Source organism: Nematolebias whitei, chromosome 4, assembly GCF_014905685.2.
Source record: "Nematolebias whitei isolate Nwh7 chromosome 4, NemWhi1, whole genome shotgun sequence".
Classification (NCBI taxonomy): domain Eukaryota; kingdom Metazoa; phylum Chordata; class Actinopteri; order Cyprinodontiformes; family Rivulidae; genus Nematolebias; species Nematolebias whitei.
In genome coordinates, this window is record NC_056501.1 from 54277290 (window position 1) to 54290889 (window position 13600).

Genomic DNA, 13600 nt, shown 5'->3' on the forward strand with positions numbered 1-13600 from the left:
AGCTGATCAGCACATTCCTTCAACACTTTTCCGGGGATGTTGTCTGGGCCAGTTGCTTTGTGCGGATTAATCCTCCTGAAGGTACTCCTTACTTCTGCTGAGGTCACGCTGAGATGCTCTTCATCGGGTGGTGAGGTGAGTCTGGTGCTGCGTGGTCTGTTCAGGTCTTCAAAGCGTGCATAGAACTTATTGAGGGCATCAGGCAGAGATGGGTCTTTGGGGCATTGTTCGCTCCTTCCTTTATAATCTTTTATGCACTTAATGCCCCTCCACATGCTCCGAGGGTCTTGTGAGATGAATTGACCCTCGATCCTCTGTGCATATGTGGCCTTGGCCTTCTTAATACCAGCAACCAGCTCTTTCCTTGTCCTACTCAGCTCCTCTGAGTTTCCAGACCTGAAGGCAGTGATATAGTGATAGTTATAGAACTCCTGTTCTGCCTGGACTTCTGATTAATGGGCACATTACAAATAACAAACTTAAAAATTTTAAAATTAGGGAATTTTTTACTAATACTCTGTTTCCCTTTGTATCTAACCCACATTTTATTTCACATTTCTTTTCAAAGGGTCAAAAGAAAAAAAATAGAACAAATTATTTAAATCTTCCCATTCCTCCAAAAGCCAAGAAAGTCCACTTGAAAACATTTTCAGGGGTTTACCCCTCCAGGGAATTCCTCAGACTTTGTTTTGCAATTGATAATAATACTTGTTCATTTTGTGATGATAATATTGAATCAACAGAACACATTTTCTATGAATGTATTATTGTAAAGCTTTGTGGGATCATGTGCACTACTGGCTTTTCCCTAAAATTCCAAATTTATGGGAATTTGCCAAGAATGACATTATTTTTGGATCCCTGTGAAAAGGAAAAGATCTTGAAATGTTATTAAATGTAATTATTGTTATGGGCAAATATTTCATTCACAAGTGCCGTTTCCTTAAAACAAAACCATCATTCCCCACTTTTCACAAGGAACTCTGCCACCTCTTCTTATCTATGAAGTTCATGGACAAACATCAAGGTGTGGAGTTGTTTCATATGATAAACGAACTGAAACTACTGGAAAACCCCTAGTGTTTAATTTAATTTTTTTTGTTATTCTATTTGATTCTTGTATTATTATTATTATTTTTTAATTTATTAAAATTATTAGTTCTTTGTGTGTTTGGAAGCAACCTGTGCTGGCTTTTTCAAATTCAAATATCTCTGATATCGATGCCATATTTGTTGTAAATGCTGTTAATAAAAACAAAACAAACAAAAAACCAGCCTGCCTGCAGTTCATGTTTGACCGGTAGGTGGCGGTACAGCCTCCAATGGCGGTTTTAACCGGAAGTAAAGCCAACAGAGAGACTGAAGAAGCTAGAAGTTCAGGTGAATCTGTGTGGTTGATTCGGGTCAGGTTAGAGCAAAACAAATAATCAAAATAAGCCAGGAGAATGTTCGGAATCTGTCTGCGAGGAGCTCGGTCCACAGCCCGGGTAAGACTTCTGCCGCCTTGTGTCATTCAGTGACCCGCAGCTGCAGCTCAAGGTTTCACACCGAGTCCAACGTGTAGAACTGAAGTCTAGAGGTCACAACTTAACTTCTCTTTGCGTTGGAGCTAGACTAACGTGTATATAAATAAAGGTTGAAAAACTTCACCTCAGTGCGAGTAAAATGCATATCGCCCGCCTCTCAGCTCAGAGTTTTGGACGTGGACCCTCAGAGGAGAAGTGACATAGTTGTAACAGTTTAAAGTTAACGTGCTGCGGAACCTCGTCAGGTATCGCGAGATCATGACACGATCATTAAACATTAGGGATGACCCTCACCCACTACCACGTTCAATTCAGCTCTGACTTAGCTGTCATAAGGTCACAACTGTGGAAGCCATCTTGACTCATGTTGATTCAAAAGTTAGTCAGGTGTTAACGTACATCAAATGATTATTTTCTGAGAAATTCATTAAAATCTATTCACTGGATCTTGAGCTATTTTGTTAACAGACTAGTTATGATGGAGCCCTGCAGTTTAAAGCTCTGACTCCGTTTTTCCAGCAGTGGAAACAATGACGATACTCAGAATGGTGGTAATGGTTGAAGTCATGCTTCACATTCCCACCCACATTTTGATTTTGTCAGGGTCAGGAGTCGAACCGGTGATATTCCTATCACAGGTCCACCTTCTCTAGCCTCTGCACCACCACTCCCCTGTAAGATCTGAGCTTATTAAAACAAAAAGCAACCAGATTTACATGACTTGAAGCCGAGTATTCCACAACACATACTCTGAGCAAAACATCTTATAAAATATCCTGTCTATATCCTGTATATATCCTGTATATATCCCATGAGACTGAGCATAAAATAATGTAGGATTTGAACAAGATGAACTTGGACTGAAACTCTGGCCTGAAAGGTGGCGGCCGGGTGATGTTCATTTCTTCCAGGACTGTTAAGCATTTATTGTAGACTGACCTTGGGAAGAGGGTCTTCTCTTACTCCGCTCCTGTATCCTGGAACACCTTGAACAAAGATCTGTAGTTGTCAACCTTGACCTCTTTAAGTGATTTTAAGCATCTGCTAAGTTCCTTCTACAAATCAAATCCCTCTTATCTTCTACAAATCAAATCCCTCCTAAAAGTCAAATCACATTAATCACACCTTCTCTTTTTCTCCGTTCTCAGTCAGTGAGGTAAATAAACTGTTAAAAAAGTCTTGATCCTAAAAAATCTGCAGAACCAAATGAACTTCCACCTTATTTCTTAAGGCTGGCCGCTCATATCATCACAGTCCCTGTGACCTACATCTTTAATCTCTCCATAAGCCAAAACTCCATTCCAGATGCTTGGAAAACAGCCTTTGTGATTCCTTTGATGAAGGGAGGTGACTCCACCTCACTGAACAACTATCGGCCAATCTCTAAACTGCATTTTAGCCAAGGTTCTAGAAAAACTGATAAACTCTCAAATCAAAAATTACTTGGACTCATTTAACATCTTACCTCGCCAACAATCTGGTTTCAGGAAACAACACAGCACAACCACTGCTTCACTGAAGGTTCTTAATAACATTGTTGAAGCACTGGATGCTAAGGATTATTGTGCTGCACTTTTCTTAGACCTGTCTAAAGCTTTTGACACTGTGGATCATAACATCTTGTGTCATAAGCTCTCCGTAATCGGTTCCTCAGAACACACCATTGGTTGGTTCTCCAACTATCTCTCAGACCGGAGGCAATGTGTTCAACATAATGGTACTTCCTCCAGTTATTTAACAGTCAACAATGGTGTACCACAAGGCTCAGTCTTAGGACCCACCCTCTTTACAATCTACATAGGTAATGTAGGTCAAAACATCCCTGATGCATCCATACATTTCTGTGCTAATGACACAGTTGTTTATTGCTGAGCTAAAACCGTTGAAAAGGCTTTCCAGCTTTTGAAATCGGCATTTAACATCATCTAGACAGATTTGTTCCGCCTCAAACTTGTCCTAAATGCCGACAAAACCAAAGGGATGCTTTTTTCAAATAGGAAGTTGGTCCCAGCAGTTCTTCCTCTGATTTCATCCTCAAATGGTGTCCCGATTTAGTTTGTTGTTTCCTATAAATATTTGGGTATTTTGGTTGACTCGCATCTCTCTTTTAAGCTCCATGTGGAAAACCTAGTAAAGAAACTGAAAGTTAAACAGGGTTTCTTTTTCAGAAACAGATCATGTCTAACTCTGAATGCTAGGAAACGCCTTGTATCTGTGACCTTCCTTCCCTCCATTGATTACGTTGACATTATTTACATGAACGTTCCTACAAGCACCCTGTGGATGTTGGATGCTGTCTATCACGGTGCACTAATATTCATAACTGGCTGTGAGTATCATACCCACCACTGCACCCTGTATTCACTGGTTAACTGGACATCATTAACTTCACGCAGACTCTCTCACTGGTACATTTTCATCTTGAAATCACTTCTTGGTCTGCTGCCTTCAGTGCAGCTACAGCGTGCACTCTCAGGACATTATTACCTGCAGTGTTCCCTTAATGAGGACTGAACTAGGCAAAAGGGCCTTCTCCTACTCCGCTCCTGTTTCCTGGAATATCTTACAAAAAGATTTGAAGCTCTCGACCTTGACCTCTCTAAGTGGCTTTGAGAATCTGTTGGACTCCTGGCAGGGACCAATGCAGACATGTTCCTGTTTTTAGTTTTCTACATTTGCCTTATAATCTAGCTGTTTTTTTGTTACTTTTTTTTAGCCATCTTATTTGTAAAAAAAAAATCTGTATGCCTTTTTATAACTGTCTATTGTTGTCGCTGTTATCCATTGTTTTCATCATTCTTTGTTGAAATTAGGTCTCTCTTGTAAATGAGTCCTCAGGGCTCAATGTGATTTACCTGTCTAAATAAAGGTTGAATGAAAAAAGTACTTGGCAAAAACCAACAGACGTTCCTGTTTTAGTATTCTTTTTCATTCAACCTTTATTTATACAAGTTAATTCCATTGAGTCCTTGTGGCTCAATGAGACTAACCTGCGTAAAAAAAGTTTGAATGAATGATTGTTTTTTATGACAACATACCTCTATTTTGGTTTCTTCCACACTCCTGACTCTTCTCACCAAAGACTGACATGTTTATAACCTAGTGAAATGTCTTAATTTTCTTCAAAAACAGTTTGTAAATGCAGGTTTTCTTCTTTTTGACCAACATTCATACTATTCTGCTCTAGAAAAGAGGAAATCTCACATCTAATGGTTTGAAGTGACTTCACTTTTATGCAGGTGTAGATTCTCTGTCATCCAGGACGATGATACAGAAATTTTGGGACGTTTTGCAAAATGTTAATTTAACAGTGAATTCAGTGATATAAACTCTTATGTCAATCACAACAAAACACAGTAAACAGATCAGATGTAAGTTGTTTTACCAGACCAGACATCTAGACTTGCACTGCTCGGGTAGTAGCTCTGTTACATTCATTCTGAGATTTTGCTTTTGGAAACTTTCTGGATGTAAATCACATTTTCTGGATGATTGTTTCCTCTGGTGGGCTGCACGGTGGCGCAACTGGTAGAGCTGCTGCCTCTCAGCGAGCAGGTCCTTGGTTCAAACCCTGGTCCAGGGGCCTTTCTGGGTGGAGTTTGCATGTTCTCTCCGTGCATGCATGGGTTTTCTCCGGGTGCTCCGGTTTCCTCCCACAGACCAAAAACATGCATGTTAGGCTGATTGGTAACTCTAAATTGTCCCTAGGTGTGAGTGAGAGAGTGAATGGTTGTTTGTCTCGTTTGTCTCTATGTGGCCCTGTGATGGACTTGCTACCCGTCCAGGGTGTACCCCGCCCCTCGCACAGTGATTGCTGGACATGGGCACCGGCGACCCCCGTGACCCAAAATGGAATAAGCGGGTAAAGATAATGGATGGATGGCTGTTCCCTCTGGTATTAGATTCAGTGCAACTGTAATGATTTTTACCAAAACTTTTTTTACTTTGGGACATTTGTTATGATGCGTAACAAGATGGTTTTTACAACCAGGAGCTGCTGATTACCATTTCAAATATCAAATAATATCTCAACTATTACCCAAACTTTCAAATGAGTTGAAAAGGAGACGCGGTAGATGCATTCTCGTCTCCTTGCCGGCTGTGCTTGAGTGCCTGACTGCTGAAATTCTGGAACTGGCAGGAAATGTGACTCGTGACAGCAGAAGGACCAGGATCGTCCTCCAGCACCTGCAGCTGACTGTCCGCAGTGACGAGGATCTCGGCAGGCTACTGGGAGGAGTGACCATATCTCTGGGAGGAGTTCTGCCTGGCATTCGGGCGATCCTGCAGCCCAGGGGAACCGAGAGGTCAGCTGAATCTGGGTGGATGGATCAGATGGCATCTGCTGCCATTTTCTTCTGATCCGCTGTGGGACGGACCTTTGCAGGAGATCCTTCCTGCCTACAGCCATCAGCATCTATAACACCTCAATGAAACGAGGATGAGTTACAACAACATTTAATTTCTCTTTGGGATTAATAAAGTATATTGCACTGAATTGAATTGAATTATGAACACAAATTATGTTAAGGCTCGAGGTTCAATGGGATTTACCTGTCTAAATAAAGGTTGAATGAATGTTAATTGTAAACAGGTCAGGAATAAAAAGAGCTTTTTAGAGACTGGATTTCTTAGAAGTAAAGATGGGCAAAGGTTCACCAATCTGTGAAAAGTTGTCTAAAATTAGTGGAACAACTTCAGAATCATGTTCCTTAAGAAACTTTAGAAAACATTAAATTTGCATCATCTACAACTCATGTTCTCAACAGATTTAAAGAATCTGTAGAGATTTCTGAGGGACAAGGCTGAAAGTTAACATTAGATGGTCGTTGTCTTCAGACCCTCAGGAACCACTGCTTTAAAGCCAGGTCTGGTTCTGTTTTGGGCTCAGGAACTTTTTCACAGACCGCCTGTAAACACTGCTCACTGGGCCGTCCACACATGCTGCTTAAAGCTCTATCATACACAGAGGTTGTATGTGAACACCGTTTGGAGACGCTGCGGTCTTCTCTGGACCAAGGTTCGTTTGAAATGGACAAAGTGTAAAACTGCGCTGTGGTCAGACAAAGCTAAACATGACATTTATTTTGAAAATCATAGATACCACGTCCTTCATACTAAAAGAGGAGAGGGACCATTCAGACTGTTATCATCACATAGTTCAAAAGCCTGCCTCTGCTGGTGTGGGGGTGCATTATTGTCTCTGGCATGTACAACTGACAAAATCAATGCAGAAAAGTATCTACAGATTTTAGAACATCTGGTCCCATCTAGCAGACATCTTTTTCATAGAAGACCTTCATCAAGACCATGTTCAACCACATCCTGCATCGTTACAGCAGCATAGCCTCATTTGTAGTAGAGTCCAGGTGCCTGCAGTCCTGACCTCACTGAAGAAGACCGAGGACTGTCAACAGTTAGAACGAGACTTCCCCCCCCCCCAAAAAAAACTCCAAGATCCGGTCTCATTTTCCTCAACGTCCCAGTCCAGTCAGAGCTGTGGTTGTGTTTACAAACTGAATTAAGTCAGCTGGACTAACAGGAATGATTGTCAGGAGTTAATGGCGTATTTAACTGGAGCAGTAGTTTTAATTTAATACATTTTACAGCCTGTTATGGTCCCTGACTGTACAAACCGGATTCCAAAAAAGTTGGGACACTAAACAAATTGTGAATAAAAACTGAATGCAATGATGTGGAAGTGCCAACATCTAATATTTTATTCAGAATAGAACACAAATCACAGATCAAAAGTTTAAACTGAGAGAATGTATCATTTTAAGGGAAAAATCTGTTGTTTCCAAATTTCATGGCGTCAACAATTCCCAAAAAAGTTGGGACAAGTCCATTTTTACTACTGTGTGACATCCCCACTTCTTCTTACAACACCCAACAGACGTCTGGGGACAGAGGAGATCAGTTTCTAAAGTTTAGAAATAGGAATGCTCTCCCATTCATGTCTAATACAGGCCTCTAACTGTTCAATCGTCTTGGGTCTTCTTTGTCGCACCTTCCTCTTTATGATGTGCCAAATGTTCTCTATAGGTGAAAGATCTGGACTGAAGGCTAGCCATTTCAGTACCCGGATCCTTCTCCTACATAACCATGATGTTGTGATTGCTGCAGAATGTGGTCTGGCATTATCGTGTTGAAAAATGTAGGGTCTTCCCTGAAAGAGATGACGTCTAGATCTGTTGTTCTAGAACCTGAACATAGTTCTCTACATTAATGGTGCCTTTCCAGACATGCAAGCTGCCCATGCCACAAGCGCTTATGCAACCCCATACCATCAGTGATGCAGGCTTCTGAACGGAGTGTTGATAACAACTTACTCTCTGGTCCGGATGACATGGTGTCCCAGTGTTCCATAAAGAACTTCAAATCGTGACTCATCTGACCACAGAACAGTCTTCCATTTTGCCACACTCCATTTTAAATGACCCCTGGCCCAGTGCAAACGTCTGAGCTTGTGGAGCTTGCTTAGAAATGGCTTCCTCTTTGCACTGTAGAGTTTCAGCTGGCAATGGTTGATGGCACGGTGGATTGTGTTCACTGACAATGCTTTCTAGAAGTATTCCTGAGCCCATTCTGTTATTTCCTTGACAGTGGCATTCCTGTTTCAGGTGCAGTGACGTTAAAGGGCCCGGAGATCACGAGCATCCAGTAGAGTTTTACGGCCTTGACCCTTACGCACAGCGATTGTTCCAGATTCTCTGAATCTTTTGATGATGTTATGCACGGTTGATGATGATAACTTAAAAGTTTTTGCTATTTTACGCTGGGTAACACCATTCTGGTATTGCTGCACTATCTTTCTGCGCAACAATGGTGGAATTGGTGATCCTCTTACCGTCTTGGCTTCTGAGAGACACTGACACTCTGAGAAGCTCTTTTTATACCCAATCATGTTGTCAGTTGACCTAATTAGTGTTAATTGGTCTTCCAGCTGTTCGTTATATGCTCAGTTTCCTTTTTCCAGCCACTTTTTGCTACTTGTCCCAACTTTTTTGAGATTTGTTGACACTGTGAAATTTTGAATCAACATATTTTTCCTTTAAAATGTTACATTTACTCAGATTAAACGTTTGATCTATCATCTATGTTATATTACGAATAAAATATTGACATTTGCCATCTCCACATCATTGCATTCAGTTTTTATTCACAATTTGTTTAGTGTCCCAACTTTTTTGGAATCTGGTGATGATATGTAAAGCTGTTTCCTGCACTAATGGTTCATTGTTCGCTGCTTCTCTTCAGAGGAACTGTGGCAGACTAACTAATCAGCAGCTCTGCAGGCACTACACAACAGGACAGAGCAGGTAATGCTCACACCTCAGAGCATGTTTCTAACACACGTGTGTACACATGATAAGTGTTTCCTTTCTGTCCCGCCTTCCTCCATCACAATAGTGCTTCTAAAGTGGTCGTTGCTGGCTTGTTGACGGTGAGTGGTGGCATTGGAGGCACACTTCTTTACGCCAAATGGGACCACAAGTTCAGAGCTGTGGTGGAGAAAAATGTCCCGTATTCAGACTGGCTGTTCGGCCTGGCTCTGGGACCTGCTCCTCAAGAAACTGGTCTTCCTTTCAAAAAGCAGGTAAGAACATGAGCCAGTGAATAAAAAACATCTGTTTTCTGAACTTCTCTTTACAAACAGTGGATAACAGAATTATTTAATATATTTATAGGAAAAACATTTCCAGTAGTCCCTCGCTACTTCATGGTTCATTTATTGCGGACTCGCTCTAATGTGGTTTTTCCAAATAAGATTGGACATGGGCAGCTGTGGCTGAGTGGTTAGAGCAGTCGTCTTCCAATGCAAGAGTTGGGGGTTTGAATCCACCAGCAGTCACATGCCGAAGTGTCCCTGGGCAAGACACTGAACCCCTCATTGCCTCTGATGTGTGTCCCATCAGTGTATGAATGTGATAAAGCTCTGATCAGTCTCTTTAGAATGATTTCAATTAGTTTTGTAGAGTAGAGTGTTGTATGAATGGGTAAATGAGAGCACAGATTGTAGTGGAAAGCACTTTGAGTATCTGGATAAGATAGAAAAGTGCTATATAAGTATAGTCCATTTACATGACACACAATTGGCTGGTTGATAGATGAGCTGCACTATCAGCATGGAATTTTTATTTAACATAAATTATTTAAAATTATTTAGCACCTGCTGCACTTTTGTGCAGCCCACACTGCAGGATAAGCTTTGTGCTGCAGCTGATCAGCTGTTCTCCGTGCAGAGCACAGAAGTGGGTGTGGTGCATGGCCAAGAGTGCTTGCAAGTGGCAAAGAGCAGAAGAGGCAGGAAGCCTAAATCATGACATTCTGTGCTCGTTAAGAGCGTTAAGAATTTAGAAACATTGTTTAGAATATTGCAAGATTGTGAGAAGGCTCTTCTCAATCTACCCAGAGGGTTTACCACTAGGATTATGGCTAAACCCCACTGCAGCCTCTCCTCCAAGGGGTATATCGAACTAATCTAGCACTTGAGTATTACCCAGAGTAACCTTAGGTTAGTTCTGCTTAAGGCTGTGTTGAAGGTGACTCACCCAGATTGTTAACGACCTTCATTTGCAAGTCACACCCTTATCTCACCCCGTGACTTGCCCAACCTAGCAGCCGGAGTTGGGTCGTTGCCCACGGGGAAACTTGCATTCACGGCCGCCCACCTTCGGTTGTAGAACTGCAATTGTTACAGATCTGGTATCTTTTAGAATCTAGGCATAAGATTCCAGGGTGTTGTTTAATCAAAGCTAAGAAACCTTTAAAAACCTCCTATTTTGTTAGAATTGAACCAAGCTCTTCAAATCCATGAGTACGAAGTGATGAAATGATAGTCCAGAGTTTTACATTTTCTGCTTTGCTTTAATTAATGATTTGCAGGGGAACAGCATTAACAGCTCAGTTTATGTGGTTACATTCAATTATTCAATAAGATCAATAATAATAAAGAGTTCAAGCGTGGTTCCAGGGAGTGCCCTGTTGCTCAGGTTGGACGTTCAGAGGATTGGGAGTCCACTAAGGTAATGATCTCCTGGCTCCATTTAGCTGAGTTGGGAATCTTGAACCCTGGTGCACAGGTGGCCCACTAACGATCATCCTCCTCTTTTTGGAATGGACTGTTATGCATTTGGAGCCCCAAAGCGTATTAGATCCCCCAAAACTCCCAAGACTGTCCACTGAGCTAAAAATGCTTCTGACCAAACTGTTAAAATCAACCTTGGCAGCACACAATTTATATGATAACTTTTCAAGAGGGCTGGAAACAGGACAGTACTCTCATAATCTGACCTTTTTCACCTAGATATAGAAAAGTCGCTGCTACTTTGTATATAGTTTAACAACTGAACAATATATCAGTGGTCGCTCACCATTCCTGTCTGAAGACCTTTTGAATAATGGCAAGTGAATCCTCTCCTCCAAGGCCCTGGAAGGAATCACCCTTAGCCCCCAAAAGCAGTCCTAATCTTGAGGGCTTGACTGAGCTCCTCAGTTACCAACACATGAGTTACATTTCAACTTGAATTTCTTACAACACTTCTCTTCTCGTTTGCTTCATTTATAACAATTACCTGTTTACTCAGGTCCTTATCTTATCATGGAATGCTCTTAGGCTCTCTCTAAGTGGACAATCACAAACCAAGATAAGGTAATGCACTCCCCATCCATCCTGGAATGCTCTTACATACAATCTAGGTGGAAACTCATAGACTAAGCAAGATAAGGTAATGCATTACTTTACAGCTCAGTCTCAATATGCAGTTTCCACTGTACTGAGCACAGATTATATTTTTAATCTAACATAATTTCAACATGCAGTGCTTACTTCATTCTAATCACTGAATACAGTAAATAGCCACGATAATCACAACATGCAGTGCTCACTTTATTCTAATCACAGAATACAGTATACATCTGTCACACTTGCAGCCTATAGGCAGGGGATGATTTCATCAACTGTGACATTACTCAACACTTTAAAAAGCCTTTATATATACAGTCAGTCAAAGTCAGAGTTTCTTTGTCATTTGCACCTCATGTGGTACATGTGGTGGAGCGAAATTATGTGCACAGGGTCCCAGTTACATCCAACAATAAAATGTAAAAGAAAAACAGTAATAACATCTAAGATATGAACTAAGAAAAACATCAACTAAATATACACTAAGCACTCATAACATAAAAACATTATGTCGAACATCAGCACAAACATGAACATGTCTGTGTGAGCAGATGAGCACACATGAACACATCAACATTGAAACAGATCAGCAGCAACATGATGTGGTTTTTCACAGTGATTATTCTAGTTAGAGATTCATGAGTCTAACAGCCTCAGGGTAGAAGCTGTTTCTCAGTCTAGTGGTTCTACACTTAATGGTCCTCAACCTCCTTCCTGAGGGGAGTGGGGCAAAAAGTGTGTGTACTGGGTGAGTGGGGTCCTTCATGATGCAGGTGGCTCTCTTCCTGCATCTAGAGGTGTAGATGTCTGTGATGGTGGGGGGACTGACTCTGACAGTCTTCTGTCCAGCCTTCACCATTCTCTGCAAAGCTTTTCTTTCTGCAGCTGTGCAGCCTCCATGCCACACGTTGATGCTGGAGCACAAGATGCTCTCCACTGCACACCTGTAGAATGAGGTGAGGACTGAGCTTCCCAGACCAGCTCGTCTCATCCGTCTGAGGAAGTAGAGTCTGATGAGCTTTCTTGATCAGGCTGGTGGTGGTGTTGCTCCAGCTGAGGTTGTTATTCATGTGTACACCCAAGTACTTGTAGCTGGAGACCACTTCCACCCAGATCCTCTTATGTTCAGCGGGGTGTAGGTGTTTTTGTTCCTTCTGAAGTCCACAATACAGATACCTTTCCAAAAAATTAAAATATCATGGAAAAGTTGTTTAACTTCCATAATAACATTCAAAAAGTGAACATTTAAAAGATGATAGATTCAGGGCCCACAATTTAAATGATTTCAAGTATTTATTAGTTTATTTTTACATAATTTGGGCTTCCAGCTCATGAATCCCCCGAAAACAGGATTTCAAAAAATTAGAATACTGTGAAGAAATCAGCCCAAATTTTGCAGGGCATGAATGCTTTAAACTGAGTGTGATACACTAATCATCTACTAAACTCAAAGCACCTGCACAGGTTTCCCCAGGTGTCATTAAATTGCTTGAGTTTGGTTCAATTGTCTAAGTTCAGTTCATTATGGAGTTCAATACGGGGAAGACTGCAGACATAATGACTGGCCTGAAGACCATCATTGATACCCTCCATAGGATGGGTAAGCCACATAAGTTCATAGCTAAGGAGGCTGGCTGTTCACAGAGTGCTATGTTCAAGCATATCAATGGAAAGTCTAGTGGAAGGGCAAAATGTGGCAGGAGAAGATGCACCAGCAAAAGAGATGACCGTGGGCTTCAGCGGATTATCAAACAGAGAAGATTCCAGAATCTGGAAGAGATCCAGAAAGAGTGGAATGAGGCGGGAGTCACAGCTTCAAAAACCACCACATTCAGACGCATCCGGGAGATGGACTACAACTGTTGGGTTCCTTGGTCCTCTTTTCCGATGAAAGTAAAGTGTGCCTTTCATTTGGAAATCAATGTCCAAGGGTTTGGAGGAAGAAGGGTGAGGAACAGAGCCCATACTGCTTGAGGTCCAGTGTGAAATATCCACAGTTAGTCATGATTTGGGGTGCAATGTCCAGTGCAGGTGTTGGTAACCTTTGCTTTCTTAAATCCAAGGTCATCGCAACAGTCTACCAGAATGTTTTAGAGGACTTCATGATTCCTTCTGCTGAGGATCTGTATGGAGATGCAGATTTCATATTATATCCATATATTTCAAGTATGTGTATATGTATATACAAACATATACATATATATATATATATACACACACACACACACACACATATATATATATATATATATATATATATATATATATATATATATATTTACATACAGGTTCTTCTAAAAAAATTAGCATATTGTGATAAAGGTTATTATTTTCCATAATGTAATGATAAAAATGAAACTTTCATATATTTCAGATTCATTGCACA

General features: G+C 41.1%; 1 protein-coding gene across 1 annotated transcript in view; it reads left to right on the top strand.

The window, feature by feature from the left end:
- Positions 1–1339: 1339 nt before the first annotated feature.
- Positions 1340–13600, top strand: part of immt (inner membrane protein, mitochondrial (mitofilin)) — a gene marked incomplete in the record, with an annotated part of 102892 nt that continues 90631 nt past the window's right edge. The window contains 3 exon segments of the mRNA XM_037676044.1: positions 1340–1487; positions 8787–8848; positions 8940–9126. Of these exon segments, the coding sequence (XP_037531972.1) occupies positions 1446–1487; positions 8787–8848; positions 8940–9126 (291 nt within the window).